General features: G+C 38.9%; 1 protein-coding gene across 3 annotated transcripts in view; it reads left to right on the plus strand.

Annotated features, from left to right (window-relative positions):
* The window catches only part of LOC119783498 (forkhead box protein N3-like), a 103,055-nt gene that overhangs the window by 62,620 nt on the left and 13,991 nt on the right, over positions 1–26,444 (plus strand). For all 3 annotated transcript variants that reach the window (XM_038285053.1, XM_038285056.1, XM_038285054.1), the window contains 2 exons: positions 10,646–10,797; positions 26,184–26,242. In XM_038285053.1, coding sequence (XP_038140981.1) covers positions 10,646–10,797; positions 26,184–26,242 — 211 coding nt within the window. The remainder of the gene's footprint in view (positions 1–10,645; positions 10,798–26,183; positions 26,243–26,444) is intronic.

Consider the following 26,444-nt stretch of genomic DNA (forward strand, 5'->3'; position numbering starts at 1 on the left):
TCCCAGTTGCTAAAAAAAAAATAACATAAAAAATTAAACACTACCTTCTCTTTATTGGTAAAAAAAGAAAAGAATAAAAGTGCACACATATTGGTATGTCCTGCACATTCTGTGGAATAAGTCTCCAATCTTAAAAGCTCGCACACCTCCAAATTGCACATATAGAATGGATTTTGGAGGACTAAAGGGCTGGTTTTATTCCTGCAGCAGTGTGTCGCAGTGAGTTTGTCGCAGATATTTTTGATTTATGCCCAATTTTGAAGCGTGGTCTACGCTATGTTATTCCACGCCACAACACCAGAGGGACAATCACGAACTAGCTGTGGGTCTAGACACTGCAGAGGCGGTGTGGGAGCAAGTTTGTGCAGAAACGAAGGGACATGAGGGCAAAAAAGAGTGAGGATTCAGGGGGAAAAAAGGTCTCAGCGTTCTTGCGCACCTCGCTCTTCTAGCTGGTCCATCTTCACAAGTCGTTTTCCACAATGGCGGACATAAAAACAAAACAACGCATACAGGAAATACGCATAGTGTAGAGCAGATTTAGATTTGACCAATCACAGGCCTCCGGTTTGCAGTACTGTCTGTGATCACCTACAATTTTGGAGAGGTGCACCAGAGTGTCTGCGGAAGGGGCGGGGGCACATTTGTGTTCCTTGCGTTCACTGCGACACACACGCAGACGACCTGGTTTCAGAGTATAAATCAGCCTTAGGAGAAAAATGTAAGGTCTTTAAGTGAATTACAAGTTCTCAAACAGCAGCCCTAGTGTACTATCTGGACTATCTCAGCCTATTGTAATTTTTATCTTACTTGAATCACTCACAGGGGCTAGTTTTTAGAAGGATGGAGTCAGGATAATAATTAATGTTTATCAGTTGATTACACTAACAGCATAAACAGGAGGCACATTTATTTGCACATTTCCTGGTTTCCCTGCTTCCTGAGAAAACATAATCACTGATGCCTACACTCCTACTCAGTAGGAGGCAGTAATTCACCAACTGACTTTCCTTTTATGCAGCACCTAAAGGCTACAGTATCACCTAAAAGCATCACATGTCCCCCAGTTCTTATACAAACTCAGACAAAAAAAGTATCTGCCTCTGTGACCTTTTTACCCTCACGTTTTTTTTATTATTTATTTGTAAAGGGTGTAATTTGGATTGTAAAATTTAAATATATTTTACATTTACGGATATTTGACAAAAAATATATATATACCACTAAGGTAACTGCATATATTTACTATTTTTCATACAGTACATGCAGTTAAAATGAATTTAGTAGAGTGTCTCTGTAGTTTTTAAGAGTCCATTTAAGATAATTTTCAGTGCATGTTGATGATGTACTTACATACACAAGCCTCTTTTTAAGCCCCCCTCAATGTTCAACATCTCAGCCCACCTGAATCACTATCACAGAACCTTAACAAGAAAGAAACCTCACTACTTAAAGCTCACTCCTTCCACCATTTCACACCATGGTTGTTATGGTATACCACGCTTTTATCTACATCAGACACGTAAAGATTAAATACTTCAGCCTGAAGACTGCCAGACACACACTATCTAATTAGCTAGCTCAATTGCTGACAGGGGGTCTTTGTAATATGGCTCTATTGCTTTCAGCATGTATTTACAGCGGGTGCTTTTGGTAAGTGTGGTCACATGTCTGCTGTTATAAAGACCCCTGTGGTGCTTGTAATGGCTTTGGTCCAATCTCAGGGGCAGCTACGTTTGCACTTTGGTTTATCTTTTCTTTGCACCAGATATCCTCACCTTTAGATCATGCCTTTTTAAATGACTAGTTAAGGTTGATAAAGATGCAGCTCGATAACAGTTTGGCCTTTTTTTAGCTGCATTTCTTCTTTCTTAGTGTCTGGATGAAGAAACCATATTTTTTATTATAAGTAGTGGTTCCTAAAGCTTTTTTCTTTCTTTTATGGGCCACATGTTAAAGCTCATGGTGGGAAACAGGTGGAAAACCCCTTTTAAGCGTTATGCAGAAATGCGCTGTTTTATTATAAAAGCCAAACTGACCATCTTTGATATAAATACATGCACTGTTACGTTCCTAATTCACACCTACTCACCATATTGGCTTGGTGAGTACAGTCAGGGTATTAATACCGTACACTTCTGCACTTTTAACTGATATACAGTATTATCGGGTCTCTGGATGGATATTAAATTGTTTAAATCTAACTTCAGAAGGAGAAAACCACACCACATATTTCACCTTACCATGTACCAGGCTAAAATGGAAAAGCTGCCTCAACAAGACTCGTCTAGATCTCTGCTGTTCTTTTATAATAGTAGCCATTTAAAATTTCTCCACTTTCCTTGGCTGGTCCCCTACAATTCCGTTTTGAACATCAATTTTGGACTAAAATATTCTTTCTGTTATGATTTGTGGACTTTAAGATCTAAAGAGAACCGTCATCTCCTGGTCAGACCCTGTAATTCAGTGAAAGGTTGGAGTCAGAGAAAAAATATGCAAGAGGGCGTCACTCCAGTGGCTGGAAGTTGGAGCGGATTGCTGGGAGTTGCAGAGAAGTAGGTTGCCATTTGGCTGGTGTTTGACTGGGAAGGGCCGCAACTGTAGGATCTTTTAAGATTGTAGACCATGCATTTGGTTAAACCGTGTAAAACAGAGGCGAAAAGTGTCTGCAGACGTGACGGGGTCTCTGGATCATTGCAACTTTAAGCAGGTATGGATATTTATCACAATGTTTCATGTCCTTTGTTGCACATAATACTCTGACTGCAACAATTATATTCAAATTAAATTGGTGTACAATAATTGAATTAAGTGTTGTCTTAAAACTTAAACTCAGTATTCGATCATGCTGTAATGGTAAAATCTGTTTTTTCACCAGTTTTTTAAAAAGCATTAAATAAGCACTGGTCTCTGTTCATCTCATGGTTGTGTGCTCAATTTATATGTTTCTTAATTCAATTATTTTCCATAAAATGTTTGTTTGTATTTTGGATTTAAAAAAAGACATTCTTTAAATTTTTATGTTTTGACAAAGCTGCCCTGCTGAAGCCCTGATGAAGGGAGGTAATCAGCCCAGTAGGGAGGAATTTAAATCCAAACATGAAACCACTGAGAAACACTTTATCAAACAAATCTGCTCTGTATTAGATTATTTTGGAATAAATAATAGTTTACTGTTTAAGTTAGCTCCTTTAAAAGAAAAGGGTCAGTTTAGGAGAGTTTATAATGGGCAAAAGTGTTCAGTAGGTAAAAAACTGCATGACGAGTGACTGCATTAATTTTGCACCTGTAGGTTTCCTTGGTGATGCAGGTACGTTTAACCTGCCTACAAGTTTAATCACTTTAACTATAGATTATATGGTAATATTCATATCGGTCTAAAATTGAATAAACAAATCCTAAATTTAAAAAAAGGCTTAAGTTAATCATATAAGTGAAACCTGTAGAAACCACTAAATATTTTAAAACAGCAAAGTAATGATTCCAATCATCATCAGTTTGGTGGTTTTGTTAACATCATGATTCAGCCCCAGAATAATCCGTCCCTAAAATGTCACTTTTCTACCTAGTAAGCAGAGATGGCAAAAGTACTCACTTTCCGTACTTGAGTAAAAGTACAGATACTTGTGTTAAAAAATACTCTGGTAAAAGTGGAAGTACTGATTAAACTTCTTTACTCAAGTAAAAGTAACAAAGTACAGGCTTGTAAATTTACTTAAAGTATAAAAATAAAAGTAGAAACCACTTTTTTCATGCCGTTGCCTACATTTTAAATGGATGTCTGCCAATAGGACTAGATCTCCGTTGTGTTCATTTTCAATCATCTCGTCGTCCATACTACTATGCTAACGCCACCGCCACCAAGCTGCAATGATTTGCCGCCAATGAATACCGCCGAATCTGTCGATTCATCTTGTAGTGGTGCGTCAAATGCAACGTAGATTCCCATCCAATTAGATTGAATTTGGTATTGATGACGTGAAAAATAATAACGGTAACTCCATTGAAATGATTCAAAACTAAAGTAACGAGCCAATTTTTTAAAATGTAAGGAGTAGAAAGTACAGATATTTGTGTAAAAATGTAAGGAGTAGAAGTAAAAAGTCGCCATAAAAATAAGTAGTAAAGTAAAAATATCAGAAAAATCTACTTAAGTACAGTAACAAAGTATTTGTACTTCGTTACTTCCCATCTCTACTAGTAAGACAAAATAAAATAGAAATTTTCTAAAGTATTTATTAATGGTTGATCCTGTCCATGTATTTTAATAATTTTATGGTTTTAAGATGTTTTATTTTTACTAATCAAACTTATGGTTCAGACCTTAGTTTCTTTGTAGTTGGATTTTACCCAAATGGGATGAATTGACCCAGTTGCTTTGGACTATTTTGATATGAAAAATTTAGAGTTCCAAAATTGCTGACAGAAGTTTAGGTGGATGAAGAGGGTGAGGAAAAACACTTTATTGGAGGAGATATGAACATTTTATGCATTATTTTTTATTTTAGGAAAATTATACCTGCCTTAGATTGGGTTTGGGTGATTTACTGAAAATAAAACCATGTTTGCACTTATTAACCAAAATGTTACCTGGTTCAAAAAAAAGAAGACCGGACGAGCTTATGGACAGAGCTTCTAATATAAAAATCATAGATTTTTGTCTGTTCATTTTTATTTAAAAATGCCATAAAGAGAACCGTTACTGTTGTCGTAGCTCACTGAATATGAAGCAGCTGGTTGGCTTAGCTAAGCATGAAGATCAGCAGCTCGTCTCACTCTGGCATAATTTGACGCTCCTGTGAGTCTCAGGGGTTAACAAGTTTGTTGAGGTGTAAAACAACAAGGGTGTATTTTAAAGAGCAAACTAACCTCTAAGTGCCACATTAGATGAGCAATGCAGTGGAACCAAGTTAGAACCACTAAGTTCTATGTGTTTTATTGGGATTTCATGTGGTACATCAATACAAAGGAGGAAATGATTGGGTGGAGGGGGGAGCAATTATTTTTATAATGAAACCTAAAAAAAAATATTGGGTCTGTGTCCATTTCTGTCATCAGGTCTTAATGTAGGGATGCTTTGGTTGCATGGGACAAAAAGTTCAATTTTACTTACTTTTAACAATAGCTTCTTAAACGTTTTCTCAGGTTGTGGAAAAACATCCAAACTCCAACCAGACATGGATGATGTTTGACGGTAACTGGTTGCTCTAGATTTTTTGATTTTGTTGTTTTTCTTTTAGCATTGGGGCATTTTAATCTGATTAAAACTATGAAAATTAAGTACATTTTTTTTTTCCCTCTACAAAATTGCGCTCAATTTGTTCTGGTTGGATGCATATCTAAGGAATTTGAAAGAGTTCAAAGACACTTTAGCCCCAATTCCTTATATGTTCATATAGATTGTCAAACTTTTTTTTTTTTTTGTAAAAGAAAAGATTGAGATTTTTTAAAAAGAGCGGTTAATCTGAGCATTTTTACACTCTTTGGTTAGAGGTCTGACAGGTAAATGCTCATGTGACAGGATAGGCCTGTGTGTAGGAATGCAGTAGCAGCACTGTGGCTGTAACCAGCAGGGTCAGTGGCAGCAGGACTTTTTAATATCTCCTATTTCCATGGAAGACCAGCCCCCACAGCTTATATAACACAGGAACAGATGTGCACAACACACAATCATCCCTCTATCTGAGTTTTTCTCTCTCTCTCCCCTTTCTTTTTCTCCCCTCTTCTTTCTAAATCACACCATAATGTCTCCCAGACATGCCTGTTTTCTTCATCACCTGGAAATAAAAGGACTGCTGCTGCTTTTAAAATGATTCCTCAGCCCGTAGCCCCCCACCCCTTCTTTTTTAAAGCGTTGTCAGATTTGGTTTCATACTTTATCGGGTCGGTCTCAAAGTAGGAGCAAACCTTTCAAAGTGAGGGATTATTTGTTGTGTAATCCTCCTCGTTCACTGTATGAAACTGTGGTTATGTGACTATCTTCAGGAACATGCTGGATGTGTGACACAAATGAGGACAAGGAAAAAAAATCTCATCCCAGTAGAGGAAGAGAAGATGGAAAAAAAGATGGACAACTGTTCTTACTGTACCAAGCAGTAAGAAACAGCTTCCTGACATCACCTGGGCTGCCGGACTCAACTTTATAACTTTATACAAACATGAAAACTACCTTTTTTTTATTTTTACCCGCTTCCATGAGGATGCCTGTTGCCAAGGCGACTGCTATAACCCAGGTTACAGACCCTTCCTGTGGGATCCAGCGTGTGGTTGGCCTGCCTGCCGAGGAGGAGGGGGGTCAATGGTTGGAGGCCTGGGATTGGCTAACCAGTTGGCAGAGGCAAGCCCCCTAACCCCCCCACCCCACCCCCCCCAGCAGACAGAGATTCAGTAGAGAGCATTGATTTAATCGGTCGGCAGCCGGGCAGACAGCACTCACACATAGATACATCTACACAAACACTGGCGGGGTGGAGGTGTTGGGGAGTGGGCCCAGTGGGGGTCACCTCTGTGGGAGTTTGTATATGTGTGTGCAATATCATGCTCTCCAGGAGAAGGCTGCGCTGGCAGTAATAGAAGCACTCCCAGGAGCAGACCACACTGGGTAATATCACACTCCCCAGGGAATTCACCATGCGCACACACATTCCCACGTCTCACTATATGTAGTGAGGACCATGTTTATACTCCCATTGACTTCCTTTGATTTCCAACCCTTTTTATGCCCGAACCCTGATAATAAACCTAAATCTAACAATTAACTTACTTGAACCTTACCTGAAATTAATTCAATTAGTCCTAAACCTAACCGTTAGCAAAAGGTCTGCACTTTGATACAAACGGTCCTCACTCTGAAGCCATAACAGAAGCACGCATGCCCCAGAGCAGGGCTCAACACATCTGACATAATAATATAAAGACCCACACAGGCTACAAATCAACATTTCCTCATATATTATATCTATTAGCTTCTTATATTATTATTAAAACGTGGAAGGCTGCTGTGGGCCGACTCATTTCTTTTTGATTGTGATTTACAGGAATGGGGTAGAGGAAATCTATAGTCATCACTCATTAAAAATGACCCAGTGTGTTTTTAAACATACATGTCGTCATGATAACGCTGCGTAAAAAACAAACAAAAAAATACAGACAATTATAAGAAATCTAAAGTAATATTTAGAATAATCTTAAGGAATTTCATGCAGTAAAAAAGTTTTAAGAGTCAAAACTCTAACGGAAGCGCATGTCACACCTCACTTTGAGTTCTCTTCTTGATCCATAGGACGATAAGTAGATTCAGGCTGCGTCTATGTGGCTTTAGCATAGCATGTTATAGAAGAAGGAGCTTGACCATTTAGGTTACTGAAAGTTAAACTCAGGATTTTAAAATAGACTGGTCATCAGTTCTAAGACATTCAAACAGGAGGTATGGATTTAGTCTCTGCAGAAGTTTGGTCCAAATCTAGGTTATTTATATTTTCAACCGCCAATCAAAGAAATTTCTATGCAGAGTATTTTGTTTTTTAATTTCCATTCAAGTTCTACTTTTTTTTTTAAGTTGATCAAAGTTTCCTACAATGTATAATTAGAGCTGCCCAGCTTTCTGTTTCCCAGAGTATAAATATGGCATGACAGAGGCCCTGTTTAGCCACTGGCCACTAGACTGAATGAAAAAAACTTTTTGTGCCTGTTTACACAAAGGAAGATGGTGAGGGAAGTAAAAAAGAAAAACCTGAAAACCTTACTCTTGGTTCTAAACTGGGGTTATACAATCTCCATAGCAACTAATAGATGTTTTCTACAAGCAAATATGTTTTGTTTTTGGATTGAAACCAGAGAAAATAAGCTATTCTTTAGTAAGTGTGTCTAACCTTACTGACTAACTCAATGGTCAAATAAAACTAAAACTAACAAAAACCAGGAACATGTTGAAGACCACCTCATACCCTGGCCTCCTGTATGTATATATGTATGTATGGACTACTGTATATATGTATTGACTACTTTATATATGTATGGGCTACCGTATAAAACCTTGAACTTGAAATGCTATTCCTGACATTTTGAATTGAAAAAGCTTCCTGGGTGGGAAGTGAAACGTCTTTAAACTTGGAAACAAATTCCAGTGGATTGTTTTTTTTTTACTTTTTTTGGAACCACCTCATACCGACTGTGAGGTACGGTGGAGGGTCAGTGCTGCTGTGATGGTGGATGGCATAATTAAAAACATTTTAAAGATTAGAAATGGCTCTTTGAACCAGATTATGAACCAGAACTTGTGGCTAAAATAACAAATATAAGGTTCAACAGTGAGACCACCTTTCATTGAGGGGTTGAAATGAAAAGTGTTAAAGCAAAGTTGATTCAGGAATTAAAATAATACTCAGATATAATTTTTACAACTTTTTTTTTTTGTCAGTATAAACACTTTTGCATTTTTTTTACAGCTGTTTCTGATTCATGAAAAGCAGCACTGTCCAGTTTCTATTTCTGGTCATTTATTACATCATATTTTCCTTGCTGATCAAACTGTCAGCAATGTATGTTCCTGATGACTGACTAGTTTCGACTCGAACTGTCGGACTCGGCTTTAGTGTGCTCTTGTGTTAGGAAAGGTATGTTTATTTTATTATTAGCCACATTATCCTTTTCATTACTGAACAAAGGCTACAGACTGGTTTTGTCACCACTTTAGCTGCATAATACCAGCCAATGAAGAAATATGGTTAGCCTTAACCTGTCATTTCTGAGTGGCTCCACCTCTGCAGCACTGCGCGGCGAATGGCTTGTTAAAGGTATAGTGGAGGATTTTTGCAAATTGTTGGAAAGATTTCCCATTGAAAATAAAAATGCACATGTACAACCCTGTACCTGCTCCCGAGAGAGAACGCCTATTAAACTCATGCAAGAGCATGCACAAAGTTTAAAAAGTTGCAGTTTGCATCGCTCATACAAGCTTACTTTCCAAAATAAGAGTTGCAATTTTTTCCACTATGTCAGACTCACCACATGTAATTGAAAATGGGGACGAGCACGTAGGACGGCCTTACGTAAACATATCACCAAAATGATTGACAATTAGGAAGACCACTTATTTCTGCACTATACTTTTAAGTAAAATGGCTCCATTTTACTTAAAAGTATCACAAGTATTTACTTAAAAGTAATGCAAAGTATCATCTTCATCACAAATGTGCTTTACTGAGCCAATAAATGTGTTTGCATCAATGTTTTTTTATGTATTTTAAAGTTAGATTAGTGGAGCTTGATGAAAACGGCCAAATTCCAATAAACATTTTTACTCCCACGTATGGTTGTTTTTGACCTTTTCTTAAAAAAGAAACGCTAAAAAAAAAAGAATATGCATAAAAAGAGATAGCAGATCGCATTTGTCGAATAGGTTCTGACTTAGTGAATATTTACCCCACATGACTGAGCAGTTATTTCTACTTCCGTTGTCCCTTTAGAATCACATTTCTCTCTCCACGTCTCCATATGGCTTGTAACATAACTAACACTAGCTGGCGTAATAAAGTAAGTGCAACTTGCTCTCCTCTTCCTCTGTTAAAACAAAAACAGCAACTAGATAGAAATAAACATAGTCTTAATAGTTCCACTTATTGGATCGTTATATTTAAAATGACCATGGTCGGCCAATACCGACGTTAATGCCTATATATGGTGAATCCCTAAGTTGTCTTCCTAAGGATAGTCAAAGGAGAATGGTCTGTGCATGCCAGTGAGTGCTGCCAGCAATGTATTATGTTGCAGCATCTGTGGAATCAGGTTGATTAAAAAGAAAGTCTATTTTCAGACTTGACCTACAACTGTATTAAGTCTTAAATTACCAGATAAATGGCTGCTTCTGATTCAAAATGCATGAAGGGTGTCCGCAATGTTAGACTTAATGCTTCTGACCCATGAGTCGTTTCTCTCTCTGTAGCTTACTTGTTATATTTCCAGACAGCAGAAGTCTACAGTGGTGACATCTTATCCCTCCCCTGCACCTATCACATAACAGCGTGCTGCAAAGTGATCCGAACATGACGACTAACACGGGGTTCATCTTCCGTCCCGCCACATAACGCTTAATTTTACCGCTTCCTGGGAAAAAAGCACCGAAGGATGGAAGAACGACAGACGGGCCAGCCAGAGCGTTCTCATCTCGCTAACCAATAAGCCGGCTTCCCTTAGAATATGAGCTGACAGCTTCATTAGGAGAGTGGTTGTGTTTGGGGGGCTGCTTTGATCTAAAAATACACACAATCATCGCCTCTAGAGTGGAGAAAGTTTTTCCGTTCGTCTTCAGAAGCTTTGTGTTTTTTTGTTTTGCTCAAGGAGAGGCTGGGAATGGGAGAACACAGCTCTGTGGCATTGAGGGTGTGTTAGTTTTTCCTATTTAGGATTGTTCTCTATTTGTGGAATATGGGAGTTTTAAATGGCAGATGTGATCTGGGGAGAACCCAGGCAGTCATCTATCACTCTGCTGATTTTCTTGGAGTCTTTCCCTCAAATGGGAATTCAGTATTATTCTTTCAACAGGTGGTTTGCTGAATATGGACTCTGATCAGCCTGCTGTGATGGTTCATATATCCTCCAATAACGTCTCTTCTTCCCCATTCCCTTCTTCTCTTCTGTCCTTTAGAGCATAGGCAAAGGCTCCCTGTGGTCCATAGATCCGGAGTACAGGCACAATCTGATCCAGGCGCTGAAGAAGACACCGTACCATCCATACTCACCCAGCCTGGCCACACCTTCCACCTCCCCGCCCACCCTGCCTCCCACGTTTCACCACAGGTAGGAAACCAACAGAAAACAGCTGGGATCTTCGGATCTCCATCACTGCTGACCAAGGCTGTATAAGGCTTTTGATCACATGATTCATTTTGAGGCTCCGCCGCCTGTCAAGCCCATCAGCTACTTCACCACAGTGTTGCTCTGTTTTATATCAAGCTTCTATTACATCATCCAAGATTCTTCTTGAGTTTTAACCCTTTATTTGGGTACCTTGCAACTCAAAAACAAATCATGACTCTAATAAATTGTAGTTTGCTTGATGATAGTTTGCCTTTCCCAACCACTGTGGGTAAAGTCAACTTCTGGAGCCCCAGCCCAGCAAAAGCAGCTCTAACTCGGTGCAAAGTTTGCTTTAAGTTCCTACCAGAGGGATTCACACCTTCTCTACATGTTTTCAATGTACAGGGAACATGATTGTATTCATCTCTAACTTCACTTAAAAAGCTGATTGGAAAGTGGAGGGACAATCATACATGCATTTTAAGTTTTTTTGGGAAATGGAAATATAAAAGGTAGTTTTATTCAGCCTCAAATACTTTGTAGAACTACCTTTCTCTGAAAATCATTCTGGGTAATTCTGTACTCGCGCAACATCTAGAGAGCAGTGTTCTATGGAGAATAGCTCAGGCTGATCAGGAGGCCTCTATCAATATGAATTTTTCAGTTTGCCACAAATTTTAGGTCTGTTCTTGGACTAGGCCAGTCTAATGCATTACTCTGACTTGATAACACTGTTTTAGGTCTCGCTGCATGTTTTGGTGTCTACTGTCCTACTGGAAGGTGAACCTTGACCTCATTCTCATATACTTTTACAGCCTTTAAACTAACTTCAATCTCAGTGCTGGAGGGAAAGACGGCATCCCACAGCATCATTCTGCCACACCCATGTTTTTACAGATCAGCTGAATTAATAGGGAGATTAAATTGGTTGGATCCTATTCACTAACTGAGGGACTTAAAGGAATAGTACACCCAAAACATGATTAGCCTTCATTTTCTACTTACCCCCATGCTGAACAACACTCTGGAGTACTTTTTTGATATCTCAAATGCATCTGGAGATCTGGGAGGCTTCTTGCTGTCTGCTGACATTCAAATAATGGAGGTCTATGGTGCCCGAGACAGAAAGGTCCATAAAAGTCCACAAAAACGTGTCAATATTCCTCCATACTGCTCGTCCAATGTATTCCAAGTGTCCTGAGTGGGTAGCATCCAGAATTTACTCGAAACGAAGTCATTTAGAATGTTTTTAGAGCATAAACAGTAGTGTATAGGATTTCCTGAAAGCGCGCACCTGCGCGTTCACGACGCTACGGAAGCCGGCAGACCAAACCAGCGCATTCAGCTCGGCAAAGAACTCATGCTCTTCCTCAACACTGAAGTCCTCAGACATTTTTCTTTCGTTGTTTCTTTCTTTGCACAGGTAAACAGCACATTTCTTCTTCTACGCTTGCATTATTGGCAGAGCAGACGCTGAATGCGCACTTTCATCTGGTTTGGTCTGCCGGCTTCCGTAGCGTCGTGAACGCGCATGTGCGCGCTTTCAGGAAATCCTATACACTACTGTTTATGCTCTAAAAACATTCTAAATGACTTTGTTTCGAGTAAATTCTGGACGCTACCCACTCAGGACACTTGGAATACATTGGACGAGCAGTATGGAGGAATATTGACACGTTTTTTGTGAACTTTTATGGACCTTTCTGTCTCGGGCACCATAGACCTCCATTATTTGAATGTCAGCAGACAGCAAGAAGCCTCCCAGATCTCCAGATGCATTTGAGATATCAAAAAGGTACTCCAGAGTGTTGTTCAGCATGGGGGTGAGTAGAAAATGAAGGCTAATCATGTTTTGGGTGTACTATTCCTTTAAGTGAATGTGGGAGATTGTATTTATAGATAATGGGGGAACTGTTTTACATTTATTTTCTGAATGAAAAATACATTGTTAGTAATAGTACTAAGAAACAAACAGCTAAACCTGATTAACATCCTGGACTGACCACTTTGAACCTGATGAATGCAGGGTGACTGGTATAAACCAGTCTGCTGGTATAAACCAGTCTGTTGTACCCATTGAATTAATCCCAGCCTTTTTTTTTTTTTTTTTTTGTTATAGGAACATTTTTATTTAAAGTAAAACAAAAACCTACAATTACAGCAAAAAAGCTTGAGGAAAGCACTGTTTCTAATGTGCTGTTTCAGTGTAGCCAACATGTGGAGAATACATATATCTACCTTGGACACTTGGGGGATACTTAATTCATTAGGTTATAGCTGGAGCCTTTGGTCTTGTTATTAATTGATGCTCTTAATCAGGAAATAAAAGCAGAGAGTTGAGTTTTTCTTCTCTGTTCTCATATTTATGTGCAACAAATGTTTGCTTTTGAAGCATAAGTTTTTCCTCTTGGACACCAGGCATTGATTACTGGTGGAAAAACGAAACCGTTTTTCCATGATAAATGATTGGGACGTACGTTTCTTCTGGAGTGTGTCTGATTTAAGTGGATCTTCTAAAATCAAAGACCACCAATCAAGCGAGGCTTTCGGTGCCAATATCCAATTATAACATAAAACCTACAGCGTGCATTCATCTCCTGCTCTCTATCCTCTCCCCATCTGTCGCTCCCTCTGCATCCACTCGCTACAGGCGTCAGAGCTGACCTGCTCCATCCTCTCCTCAAATCTTTTTTTGCACGCTGTTTTCATGCAACAACAGTCCTGTCTTTCTTCCCCCTCAGGCACATCGCAGGTAAAAAAGCCCCCTTTTTATTCCCTTTCTTCTGAACATGTTCGCTCCATCAGCCGCGCCTCCTAACCCCCACCCCGCGCTCAGCATCTCCTCCGGCATCTTCTACACCTCCCTCTCTTTTCTCTTGTCTCCCCTCTTAATGTCCCACACACCCTCCCGTTCATCCTCAGGCATACAATGCAACTGGCGAGGCAGCCTCCTTTTCATCTTCTTTATTTATCCCTGTTGTAATTTATCTCTTCTTTCCAGTCGTTTTCCTCTCCCTCCATCACTTTATCATTCAATTAAATCCTCCTTTGTCTATGCTCACTTTTCCACACACTCCTCTCCACAGTGCAGCAGCATCCTCTCATCCTCGCTTTATGACCTCTCCACCGCCCTCCATCATCCCCTTTGCTAACTTCTCAGTGTCCTGCACCTCCATCTGTCCCTGCGGATTTGTCAGAGATCGGTACCATTAGTTTTTTGGGGGGGTTTTTTCAGCTTCTTCTCTTTCCCTGTGTCCAAACTCCCGAGCAGCAGCCCTCCAAACCCCTCCCCTGCTGATCTGGGCAGGTTGGCTCGCAGAGCCAGCGGACTGTGTAAGACAGAATAATTGGTTCACCATAAAATGTAAAAGTGTCATTTTGAACAATGAGGTATGTGGAAGTGGAACAAATTGGAGGCTGGATTCGGAACATGGAGGGGGGGTGGAGGTGGGAGGCTGTTCATTTGCATTCTGACACACACAGAGGGGAACGGCAGAGGGAGAGTAAGGGGAACTGGAGGTCCCTGAGTGATGCAGCACGTGCAACTGTGTTCACCTCAGTTACAGTACGCAATTATTTTATTTATAAAACGCCCTTCACAGGCTGCTGTAACACGAGATGTCTGCCTGTGCCTCAGCTTCACCCACTCCTCTGAATGAGTCTGTGATAGAAATCACCATTAAAGCAGCAAAAGGCTGACAGTGAAATAAGAACAAAGAAACTTTAAGTGTGGTTTAAAAAGTATCCGCCCCATCGACACATTTATTGTCCTTTAGCTTTGTTTGAACTTAGATGTTTAGTTAAAAAAAGACAGATTTTATAGGATAATTACCTTTTTAGGATGGGAAAAGCTATATAAACCAACTTGGCACTGTGTGAAAGGTAGTAGTAACTGATGGTGTCACGCATGGTGCCAGCTGTTACTTTTTTTTTTTTTTAACAGCTGTGTAGAGATTTTGGCCCATCATTCTTTGCAGAAACTTTTGAAATCAACCACATTCAAACCAATTAATCAGGTTTATACTGTTACTGGACTTTGACTAGGCCACCCATAAACGTGCTAATTTGCATTGTTGATCTCCTACTTAACCCACTGATATTACACAGGATCTTCCTGTAGAGAGCAGAGTTCATGGTTTCATCAGTTATGGTTAAACCATTTTATGCTCACCACCACCTAGGGCTGAATTTATGTTTGGGGGCTGCTGAGTTGGAATCAAAGTTTTTACCGGGGTTTCCTGCTGATTGTGAAGCTTTCAATCACTTACCTTAGACTTATGGAGAATTGTGGCCTTTTATTACAAAATTTGGATAACATGGCTTGTATTTAGCATCAAAGACTGATAACACAGCTTCTCTTTAAGGAAAGCCAACATTTAGCACATGTGGCAAAGCATTTAACCTGTGCTGATCTCAAAATGCAATTCAGCAACAGATCTTCATCACACGATGGATCTTTATCTGTATCTCTAAGTGTCAAAACCTTAAACCTCAATATTTAATTTAGATTGACAAACACATAGTTGAGTAAAACTATTTGAACTAAACATTTCATCCTGTTTATGAATTGACTTGAAGGATTAAACAGTCCCACCAATGAAAATACCAAGTGATTAATGCATTTGCATAAGGCCCACCCTCTCACCATGCGTCAGTAAATACAACATTTTGCTACCTCCATCTAACCATAAGTTTTGACTGGCATCTGTGTCTCCAATAGAAAGCAATTCCCAGAGCATGATGCTGCCACCACCATGGTTTATAATTAGAACTGAACAACCTATATGATGGTTTAATTGTGGTCTCATTTGACTTGAAGTTCTCCTTCCACATGTTTTATCTCCTACATGGAACTAAAACTCGAATGTCTTATATTTCACATGGCTCTCTTTTGCCTCTTTTTTTGAAAAGGTCAGCTGTATCCCATATTGCCCAATAAGCAGTGGAGTGGAGCTGGTTCAGGCTTACGCAGAGTGCCCAACTGTAAATCATTATAACTGCACTCTGCTGTTCATACAGTATTGAGTTCCAGGTGAGCTGCTCTGCTTCTCACTGACCAGCAGCTTTCTCAGCTTCTAGGGATTTGTTACTTTGAGATGCTTATTTAAACAGATCCTCTTTCCCAGCACAATAATAACACTGCATTTTTAGGAGGGTAATACAAAGATAAAACGACACTCTCACATGTCACTTGCAATGTACTAAATAACATTTCCAATTCAGCTAATGTGGCGAAAGAATTTTATGTACAACGACTTTTCTTCACCTGCAATTTTCAGTGACTGTTCCTGACTTTCTGTTTCTGTTCTGAAGTTCTCTAGAGATAGTCACAATGGAAACTGCTAAGCTGGATTCTAATTTTGGGATGTAAATACAAAGATTTTTTTTTTATTCTACATAGATTGGATTTATAGGTCCTACTGTCTGATAAAACATTGAAGTTCAAAAGTACTACATCATTAAATGTAACTTGTGTGGGGTTTTTTTCAGTGAGTTTTAGATGCCGATAGTGAAAAATTATCTCCTGTAGAGGTTTGTCTTAAAGCGGATATGGAAAAGCCTCAGACTGAAGACACTGTATGAGAGTCTGATGAAGAGGATGCTCAGGGTGGTCCACAATGTTCTTCAATTAATGACAAATTGTCTTTGTAAAGATTGTTGAATCATCTACTTGAGTCTTCTTACGTTTCCAACAAAGAAATTCTGGCTTAAATGTATTAAATGCACTGGAGAAAACAAATCTTATCTTAATGACAGTGGGGTTGTTCGCTTGTGTGTTTAAACTGAACGCAATTTTGCAGCTGGAGCGAATTCGCTTAAGGGTAGTAGGTGTAGGGTTAATATAAACCCTAGAAGGACTGTGTCATCCTCCCTTACCTCCAGCACAGACACAGGCCAGTTACTGCCACCTCTCCTCTCTTTAGTGCACTCTGCCTTGCGGGTTCCTCCGATCTACCGCTGTTGCCCTTCAATCTTCCACAGTTAGTTTCTACATGTGTAGAAACTAAAGTTAATACATTACGACAACTTGCTGCGTAAAATCACTGTCCAACATGTCAAGGTGAAAACAATAACCAGCAGACTTGATGATGAGGTGGAGCCTTTCATCCACTATGTGTATTTGCCTACCTTTAGCTTTTACTGCCCAGGCGATTATCTGGAAAAAATTGAGGCTAGCAAACACAAAAATTTCTAACTTTCTGCAGGTTTAGTGTTTGATGATGAGGATGTCAGGGCAACAGGTTTATATGTTTGCATGATCATAGTTGTTTCTTTTTTTTCATTGTAATCCTTCCAAGCTCCCCTAGATGTTTGATTCGGGGGCATATTTTAAATGATCAAAATGCCCTATTGTCTCCATTTTGATCCTTTGCTTTTTGAGTATAATGAAACTTATCTGGACTCCATCATTTGGTGTTTTAACATGCAAGTAAAGACAGTTGAAGTTTTAGCTCTTATAAAACAGACCCAGGTTAAAAGAGTTGCCCCTAGATAAATGACCCAAAATTTAATGGTTGTGGAAAAACTATGTGAAATAAAAAACTTCATCTCAAAGATTAAATTCTTTCATTAAATGATCTGATTAAAAATAAAAAAATAAACACTTGTTTTTCTAGAACTCATTGTGTCACAATGAACAAATCCTAAGATCTCATTTGGCATAAAAAAGAACCTGGTATCCCCTATTCCTTCTCCAGCTTTCACAAAAGCAGGTTGCAATAGTTTTACTAATTTCTTTATGGATAAAGTTTTTGTAATCAGGTCATGCATCTCATTTTCTTTTTCAAAGTTACATGGTCAATATAATAACTTTATGGAGAAAATTATAGATATTTATTAATCAGGTTTTCACTCTACAGTAATAGTTTTGTCAAAAATGTCCGGGGAAATGTTTAATGGCTGCCAATTCTGGGGAGTAGACTGTTTTAGTAGTATCAGAACTACCATCCAGTTTCAGTTCTGTTGACCACATCATTAGAGACTGAGTGAATTGTTTGGTTTCTACTGTGCAGCTTTAAAATGTGAGTATTTGCTCTTGTGGGGTGCCTCAGGAATCCGTTTTGGGACCTATTCTATTTTATTATATACTTTGATTTCATGTCAGATCAATGCATTGAATGTCTCTTATCATCCATATGCAGATGATATTTAACTGAATTGTTCTGTAGAACCTTGGAGATTTATATATTACCTTAGCCACAGTTTGATAGAATTAAAATAGCTTAAAAAAACAAGCTTTTCCAACTACCGTAAATGCAAACAAAACAGATACCTTCATTATTGCCCGAATGACAGTGTGTATACATGAAAAGATTCTTAGATCTTCGTTTGTCTGGGTTTATCTCTCTTATGGCTTTGCTGATATGTTTTTATTTGTTTGTTTGGTTGTTTGTTCGTCGAGGGATGGATCAGCTAGATGTGGGCAGAGTTTTGTAATTGGGCATATTACTCACCTGTGTGCTAGTCTCTGGGAGAGAGTGGGTGAGTGGGCTGCAAATGTCTGTTAACTAACAGCATCTTAATGTTTTGGAACATTGTCTTTAATCTGTATAAAATACTGGGGTGCTACTACTGGCTGCTCTTTATTCTTTGATCACCATTCCAGAAAATTGGTCTGAAATTGTTTTCGTTACTTGAGGATCATTTCAAAGTTGAGATTATTAGTGTCAAAATTGAATTAGAAATGGTAGTGCATGCTTTTGTATCATCTCTGTGGGACTGTAGTAATAGTCCTTTTTTTTACGTGTCTCAGCAAATTAGCTTTAAATCACCTTCAGACAGTCCAGAATGCGACAGCAAGAGTATATATGAGGACAGACAGAGGAAATTTGGTTCCTGTTCTGACCCTCTTGCATTGGCTCCCTGTAAAGTAAAGGATAGATTATAACAGCTAATGTTCAGGGCACTTCATGAGCTTCAAAATGTATCCAGAACTTATCGACTGTTGCTCTCTGACTTCAAGATCATCTGACCAGAAGTTATTGGTGATACCAAGTACTCAAAGAAATTTGAATATGGGTTTTTTAGGATCTAACTCTGAGGCTCTGTAACTTTCTAGCTGTCCTGCACAACTTCCACTGGCTCTTTTAAAAAGCAGTTAGACATTTTCTTTTACAATCCCTTTTTTATCTAGATATCTTCATTTATCTCCAAGTATATCATTGTTTATATTTTCAGATGCACTATTTGATTCTGTCTTTTTAAATGTGCTTTACAAATACCTCTTGGTTAATATTCGAGAACTGATGGCTGAGTTTTATTTGGTATAGGAACAAGGCAAGACTTTGAACCAGAAGGTATCTGGGCGGCCTCATTCCCATTCAGTCCCTCTGCTTCCTTCGTCACTAAACTTCTAAAGACAGACAGGTTAAAGGTAGAGACAAAGGGAAGGGTAGAGACTTCCGATCTGGTCGAGAGCAAATGCAAAGATGCAGAAGGGTCCAATGCAGAGGTGAAAGTGAAAAGCATTTTAGGTGTGAGAGGGCAGCCTTGGTCTAATGAGGTTAGGATCTCTATTTAACTGGGAAAAAGAGAAGGAGCTTCTTTCTAAACTGAACCCACTGAAGAATCTGTTTAGTTCTTTGGTTCTTTTCTGACTTCTATCCGATTGATCTTCCTATAATCTTCTTCATTTTTGGCCACACATTTTTAATATTGTTCTTGATAAAGTCCAACACACCTCAGCAATGTCCTGTTTGGATTTTTAAGGACAGTTATAACAAAGCTTAGCCTCTTTAGTCCTTCCACTCTAATTGTGTGGTGATTTATTTAAAAGTGACACCTACTGTTTCTGAAGAGTTCTGCCGTGGCTGTTAGTGAGCTACAGCTAAAAAAGTTCCAACTAAAAACTTCAAACCTTCTTAAAGTGATAGTCTGAAATATATAATACAATAGTTGGAAGTAAAAAAAAAAAAAAGATACGTGCCAGTAACCTTTGGCATCTAGGACAGAAGTCCCCAAACTTTTTTTGTCCTAATTCTTCTAAACAGCTTCAGCATCTGCCTAGGGACCCCATTTGCAAGTTAATAAAAACAATAGATAGAATAGAAAACCTTACAACGAACTGTTGATTACAAGACCAGAACAAAATAAACCAAACCTGTGAAATGTATGTAGTCAGTACTTCAATTTTGTTTTGATTGCCTTCTAAAGTAAAAAAAAAGTCAGACTCACATTAGTTTTTTCTTTTTTTCTTTTTTTATATAAAAAAATTATAAAAAATTAAATAAAAAATAATATTTTTTTTATTAAAAAAAATAAATAAATAAAAAAATCATTAGCTTACTTTAAATCCTAGTGGTTTTAAATGTGGAAATGATATATCCTTATATAGGTATAATACTATTTAAGAAATATATTTTCTTGCATTGAAAAAGCAATTTTTTTTGTCACTTTATGCCTTTTTTTCCTCTCAATTTTCTGGGCCCCCTCTGGTGCCCCCTGGTGGCCCCCACCTTGAAAAAAAGCTTATAAAAGGACAAACTTTATTTTTTTGTTTTTGGAAATAGTTTGTCCTTCGGCCAAGGGCCTTTCTAATTCTAAAGGTAGTGAGTAAGAAGTTCCACTCTGCATTGGAAGTGCTGTTATGCAGATCTAAATTCACATGTAGCTCCTATAATAGTTTGCTCAGCAGCAACAGGAAGCTGCTCAATCTTGATGGGAAAATGGATGGGGCTACGGATAGGGCGATCCTACAAGAAAACATTTTAAAGGCAGAGATGCATAAGAATAATCTAAAATGCTAATATGTAAATTAGAACGGCCCAGAGTCCAGACAATAATCTAATGGAAATCAAGAAAAAGGGTATTTTTGTAGGATACTCTACTCTGACATATAAATATCCTTGGAATTAGTAACAGTATTCTGGACTTTAACTCTACTTTGTAAACCACATGTCAAATATGTCTGGTTACAAGTTTCTTAGAATAAGATGGTTTGCTATTCTCTGCCCAAGAACTCTTGATCAATAGGACATGATATCTCTCTCAAGAGCACTCACTCTTAAGAATGCTATGTATGAAGTTTAATGACCGTGAATGGTTGCTCCGCATGTCTATTATGTTAAGGTCAAGGGCCGTCTCCTGCAGTCCAATGCAGAAACTGATAGAGATGGATATAAAGGAAGAAGCAGAAGAAAATGGGGGGATGTTGAAAGTTAAAGCTGGAGTGCTTTCTCCTCTTTGTCCTCTGCTGTTTCCTTTATGGACTGTAATGGTGAGTCATGCCCCGGTCAGCCTCTCCACCTGTGCCTGGAGGAACAGCTGGATGTTTTCACTCTGGCTGTGTGCATTCAATACAAACATCATCAGATGGGTGTGAGTGGACGCAGAGAGAGGGAGAAGGAGGCACGAAGAGACAGAGCATGCTGGTTAGGATGTCAGCCCTATGGTGCATTCCTTCACACCCCATCAGCATCTGGAGGAGGGAGAGAGAGGAGGGGAGGAAAGGATGGATGGAAGGAGGGCGTCTCTGGGGGAATGGAGAGGAGCTCTCCTCACTTCTCTCATACTCTTTCCCTTTTCCTCTCCCTCTGGCATCCGTTCGAGGAAAAAAGCTGGACGAAGGCGATGTGGTGGTAGTTGGAAGGCTGGTGGGGGCTCTGAAGATGGCGGGGGCAGTTAAAGCCGGCTGCTGTCGCGCTGCTGAGCCGTTTGTTAAAAGGGAGGGAAGGAGCGAGAAAGAGGGGAGAATGAGATGGGTGGGGGGTGGCAGGGAAAACAGACAGGCTGTTAGCACAGAAAAAATATGTTATCGCCGTGGCAACGCAATGTGGCAACTCTCCATGGCAACAGCAGGTGGCTCAGGGCTAAAATTTGCTGTTCATTGCTGTTGCCTGGCCTTTTGGTGTGTGTGGCGGGGTGGGGGGGGTGTACGTGTCCCTCCTTCAGCCATCCAGCCTCGCATTAAACAACTCAAACGACAGAGAGAGCTGGGCAGATGAGTGGAAACAAGTGTGGGGATTTGTTGGGGCTTTCCTGCATCTTCAGGAAATAGAATAAAAACCTCTGTCCATGTAGTCACTGACCTTGTTATGAAGGGGGGGCAGTGTCTGTGGCTGGAAGGTATACTGTAGGGAAGCAGTCACACATGTAGTCTGATGGAGAGCTAAAGACTACTCAACCCGGAAAAGCTCTTAGAGACCCCCCCTCTGTCCGTATCCCTCTCCTACGTCCATATCCCTCCATCTTTCTCGCTGAATTATTGCCTCTCTGGCAGAACTGCGCCCATTGTCTTCTCGCGTTTGTGTGCTCATGAGTGAAGATATCGCCGTCTTTGTGAGAAATGCTGTCATTACCTCCCTCATTAGTGGTGCAATGATCACGTAAAGTGAGTTCTTAGCTTTGTGTCCCTCTGTGTGTGTGTGTGTGTATAGGGGGGCTTGTTTATACAGTTTGAATGGCTTTCTGAGGTGGTTAGAGAGGAGGCATTGCACTGGCACTGACTCTTGGTATGGGTTGGTTTTGAGATAGAGATCCGAATTAGAGATTCCCCTAGTTCTTAAATCTGTTGGAAGTTTTAAAATTGCACTCTTAACATGCAGGACCTTACCTCAACCCTGAGATACTGCCTGTATTTCTAAATTCAGCTTTTGTAAGATAATTTTTGAAAATCTCCTTCTTCCTGTTGTCTGCTAAAGGTCTTGCTCTCTCTCTTGTAAGCTGAAGGAATGTCACCAAAGTTAGGAAGATAATTAGATTGTTGATTTCTGTGAAGACTGTGTAAATATAGGTATTTCTTATATATATAAATAAAAAGCAGTATTTTAATGCACAATCCTTAAATATCCCAGATGTTGCATCCAAGCATTCCTTTGCAATTGCTGTATTGGATGCTGTGATGTTGTGACAATCAGAGGCTGGTTTACCTTTAGGCAAAACAAGGCAGTTGCCTAGGGCCCCAAGTTCCTGGGGGGGGCATAAAAACTCAGTTTACATGTATGGTTAATGCAGCTATTACTTATTTGTGCACATTAATTATGTTTCTGATAAAACATTGCTGCACATGTTCAAAAAGGTCCAAACAGACAGCAGTAAACCATTTGAAAAAAAATGATGCGAAGAGCAGTGTTGCCAACTTTGTGGTTTAGTCACTATATTTACCAACTTTTCAGACCTCTCTAGCACTTTTATTTTAAATCTAGTGACTTTTTTCTGCTACTGGAGACTTTTGTGACAACATCTAAAAAGCACCGAACTCTGCTCTCCAGAGCAAGTACATTCGTAACCCCGCCTCCGTCTGCTGTAATGATTCATGCAGCTATTATTTCAGACAAATGAAAAATGGAGAACAGATTAGCAGATCATGGCTCGTCTACAGTGAAAAGAAGGACTGGGTTCTTTACTTTTGCCGTTGCCTTTTTGGAAACACAGGAAGGAGCAATCAGCTAAGTGAGCTTAGTGCTTGGAAAAAAATCTTTCAATCCTTTTGAGACAGCATGAAAAGTCAGCTGAGTATAAAACATAGAGGGGAAACAAGAAGAAAAGGGACAAGAAGAGAGGGACAAAACAAAGAACAAATTATGTATGTCTATTCTATTAAAATTTCTGTGTCTGTATAATGGGTCTGTTTTATGTGTTTTCTTTTCAATTCACAGGCCCCCTGCCTGTTTTTGCCTTGGGCCCCACATTTCCTAAATCGACCCCTGGTGGCAATCTATATACTGTACATATTAACATGTTGTTTAAAGTAAAACTCATGTTGCCTCAGATCCTTAATTTCATGCAGCACACTGGGACTATACAGCGACATAAACTTGGCGAGTAGAGTGATGAGCGCTTTGCAATGGATTATTCGTATGAGGTGGAGGATTCCTCGCCACCCATGGACACAACATAAACGTTAAATTATTATTTCAGAATAGAAAGATGAGGCAAACTCCAGTCTTGATGCATTTTCTATTTTTCAATTATATTTTTCTCTTTAAAATGTATTTTTAAATAAATTTTCAAAAAACTTTTAGAGCACATTAGTGACATAAAGCTAACGTCAATTCATTTTTTAAATTATTATTATTAAAAATAAATAAAAAAAATTTTAAAATATAAAAAAAAAATTAAATAAAGCTAACGTCAATTCAGAAGATGGAGAATGTTCTTTTATCAAATTTTAATGTATTTAAAACTTTTATTTACTTTTAGAATTAAACAAATCTTGACTTGTTTTAATTTCTAATGATAAGAAAAATAATTGAGTTTATCGTCAATACCTTAATGAACCTGCATTTGTAGGAGGAGCTACTTTTTTCTTGATGAGGTCACATCCCTTGTTAAGACAATAACAAACTTTAGATGCAGTAACCATTTTTAACCTGAAGGGGACGCCAAAAAAGACGTTTTTGTAGACACGAAATCAGTTCAACAAACTTTCAGTATATTATACGGTCATACCTGGGACAATCACTATTAACTACAAAATTATTTGAGGGTGAGTATCCCTTTAAGATATAATTTACGTTTAGATAACTTTTTATACAGCGCTGTTGCTTCTGAACTAATTTTAACCCCTTGCAGATATTGAAGAAGATAATTCAGTCTTTTTAAATCAATAATTGTCTCCACACCAGAGTGGTGTGGTTAGCATTACTAGGTTGCTCTAACTGTGGGGGAGCTGTTATCAGAAGAAAGATCACATTTCTGAGTTTCCACCCAGTTGGGGCATAATAAGCTAAAAATTGACAGCTTCAGGTCACCAGACTAGGCTTCTAGTTTGGATTTTAGACTAAATGTGCCACAAGATACAATTTACAACTGGAAAATCAATAATTAAATTCTACAGTTGCTAAAATAATGAGGTGTAGTGGCCGTCTGTGGAAATCAGTGTTTGTTTAGTAGAAATGGTCCCTTTTTGTTATTCTCTTTTAAGAAGTCTTTATTAATGGACACACTTGGTGCACAAAACAGTATGCATGTGATGAAAACAAGAGGAAGAGGGAGATCTGAAAGTGCCAAAAAAATACAAAACAAATCTATAAAAATATAACTTTAGGAAATTGTGCTGATGATGGCTATGATGATGATGATGATGATGATATACTTCAGGTAAGTGAGCGAATAAAATGTGGAAAAAGGGATTCAAAAATCCTGAAATCAATTAAGGAAAATAAAATCATGTATCATTAATTACAGATTTATGTAATTCAATCAAGCAGTTCCAAAGCTATGCAATAGCAGGTAAATAAAAGAGTATAAAATATTTTTATTATTTAAAACTATTATATAGTCAAACTATTAGTGCAGTGCAAAAAATATATATATACGATCATGACTGAAAAATTGCTTCTAGTTACTAAAAGTAAATGAGTGCCAAACTATGACATTACGTCTTCAGTTTGCTTTTAAAAACACTATTAGCCTGTACAGCCCTGAGGCCTGCTGGAAGGCTGTATCAAAGGAGGGGGCTATAATTACCAAATACTGCCTTAATGTTTATTTATGTTTCTTTCAGCTTATCAGAAGACCATTTAACAAAAGAGTTCTTGCTTGCTTTATTTATTCCTTAATCTTCTAAATATGTGGGACTAAAACTTTTGACAATATTAAAAGGCACATTATTTTCCATTCTAAAAAAATAAGAGAAAGGTTCAGAAACTGAATTAGGGATGACTTTTTATGCAGTAAACCTCCAAGTATGTTGGACTGTCTTCATTAGTAACTAGCCTGCATTCTGTAGCTTTACAGTCATCCTGTCAGCAGCTTATCAAAGAGTTTGAACACAGCAAAACATTTTTAAAGAAATAAGTGGCGTACCTTGAGTTTTTCATACAATATCCATCTATTAGTGTGGAGTAAGCGAGGTTAGTAGCCCTACTGCATCCAGCTGATTGGTAGTCCAGGGCAACAGGTAATAGGGCCAATTCTTCCTTACTATTCGCTCTATAAAGCCTGGAAAAAAAGATCAGTCAGTATGGACTCACTAAAAGGACCTTAAGATGTTGATTTGATGTCTATTTTCAGCAGGTTTCAAATGGTAACATTTTAAAAAGTTGGTCTACCTTGATACCAGTAATCAGAACAGCTGATAAGTTTTTCTGTGTTGGTCACCCTGGACGCACATCCATCTTAAACACGTCGGCGTGCCACAGGCGATAGTTAAACGCACACGCACCGATGAGGGCGGTTGTGTGAGAACGGACCGGCGGGCGGGTGGGGGGCTGTCATGAGAAATTACCCCGATGGACTGCAGTGTGGAGGCTGTAATTCTCCGAGGTAATCACAGGGAATAATGGTAACAGTGGGACACCCAGGATTCTAATCACTATAATCAGAAGCATTGGCTTATGGGCTCAAATTCCTGCCTAGCGATGAAGCCGGCTGGGCTTGTTTGGCTGCTTACATTCGATCAAATGATTGACCAGTTCTCTGTTCCCTCTCTGCTCTCTCTCTAGTCCTCCGTTGTGGTCGGGGAGCCCCCTCTTCAGAAAGAATGGAGGAGTTCTTCTACAAGGTATGGTCTCACCTCAGCAAGTTCTTGTTTATGTGTGATCTTCCGCCTGTTTCTCTTTTTCTTTTGTCTTTTTCACTGCCTTACCCTCCCCTCCTGACTCCACCTTCTACCGATGTGCCAACTCCAATCATCTCAAACCCAAATCCCTCTTTTTAGAGGTGCACCTTGAGAATACCAAGGTTTGAGATCTGACTTTTGAATC

Source organism: Cyprinodon tularosa, unplaced genomic scaffold, assembly GCF_016077235.1.
Source record: "Cyprinodon tularosa strain WSP-4 unplaced genomic scaffold, ASM1607723v1 ctg206, whole genome shotgun sequence".
In the NCBI taxonomy this organism is placed as follows: domain Eukaryota; kingdom Metazoa; phylum Chordata; class Actinopteri; order Cyprinodontiformes; family Cyprinodontidae; genus Cyprinodon; species Cyprinodon tularosa.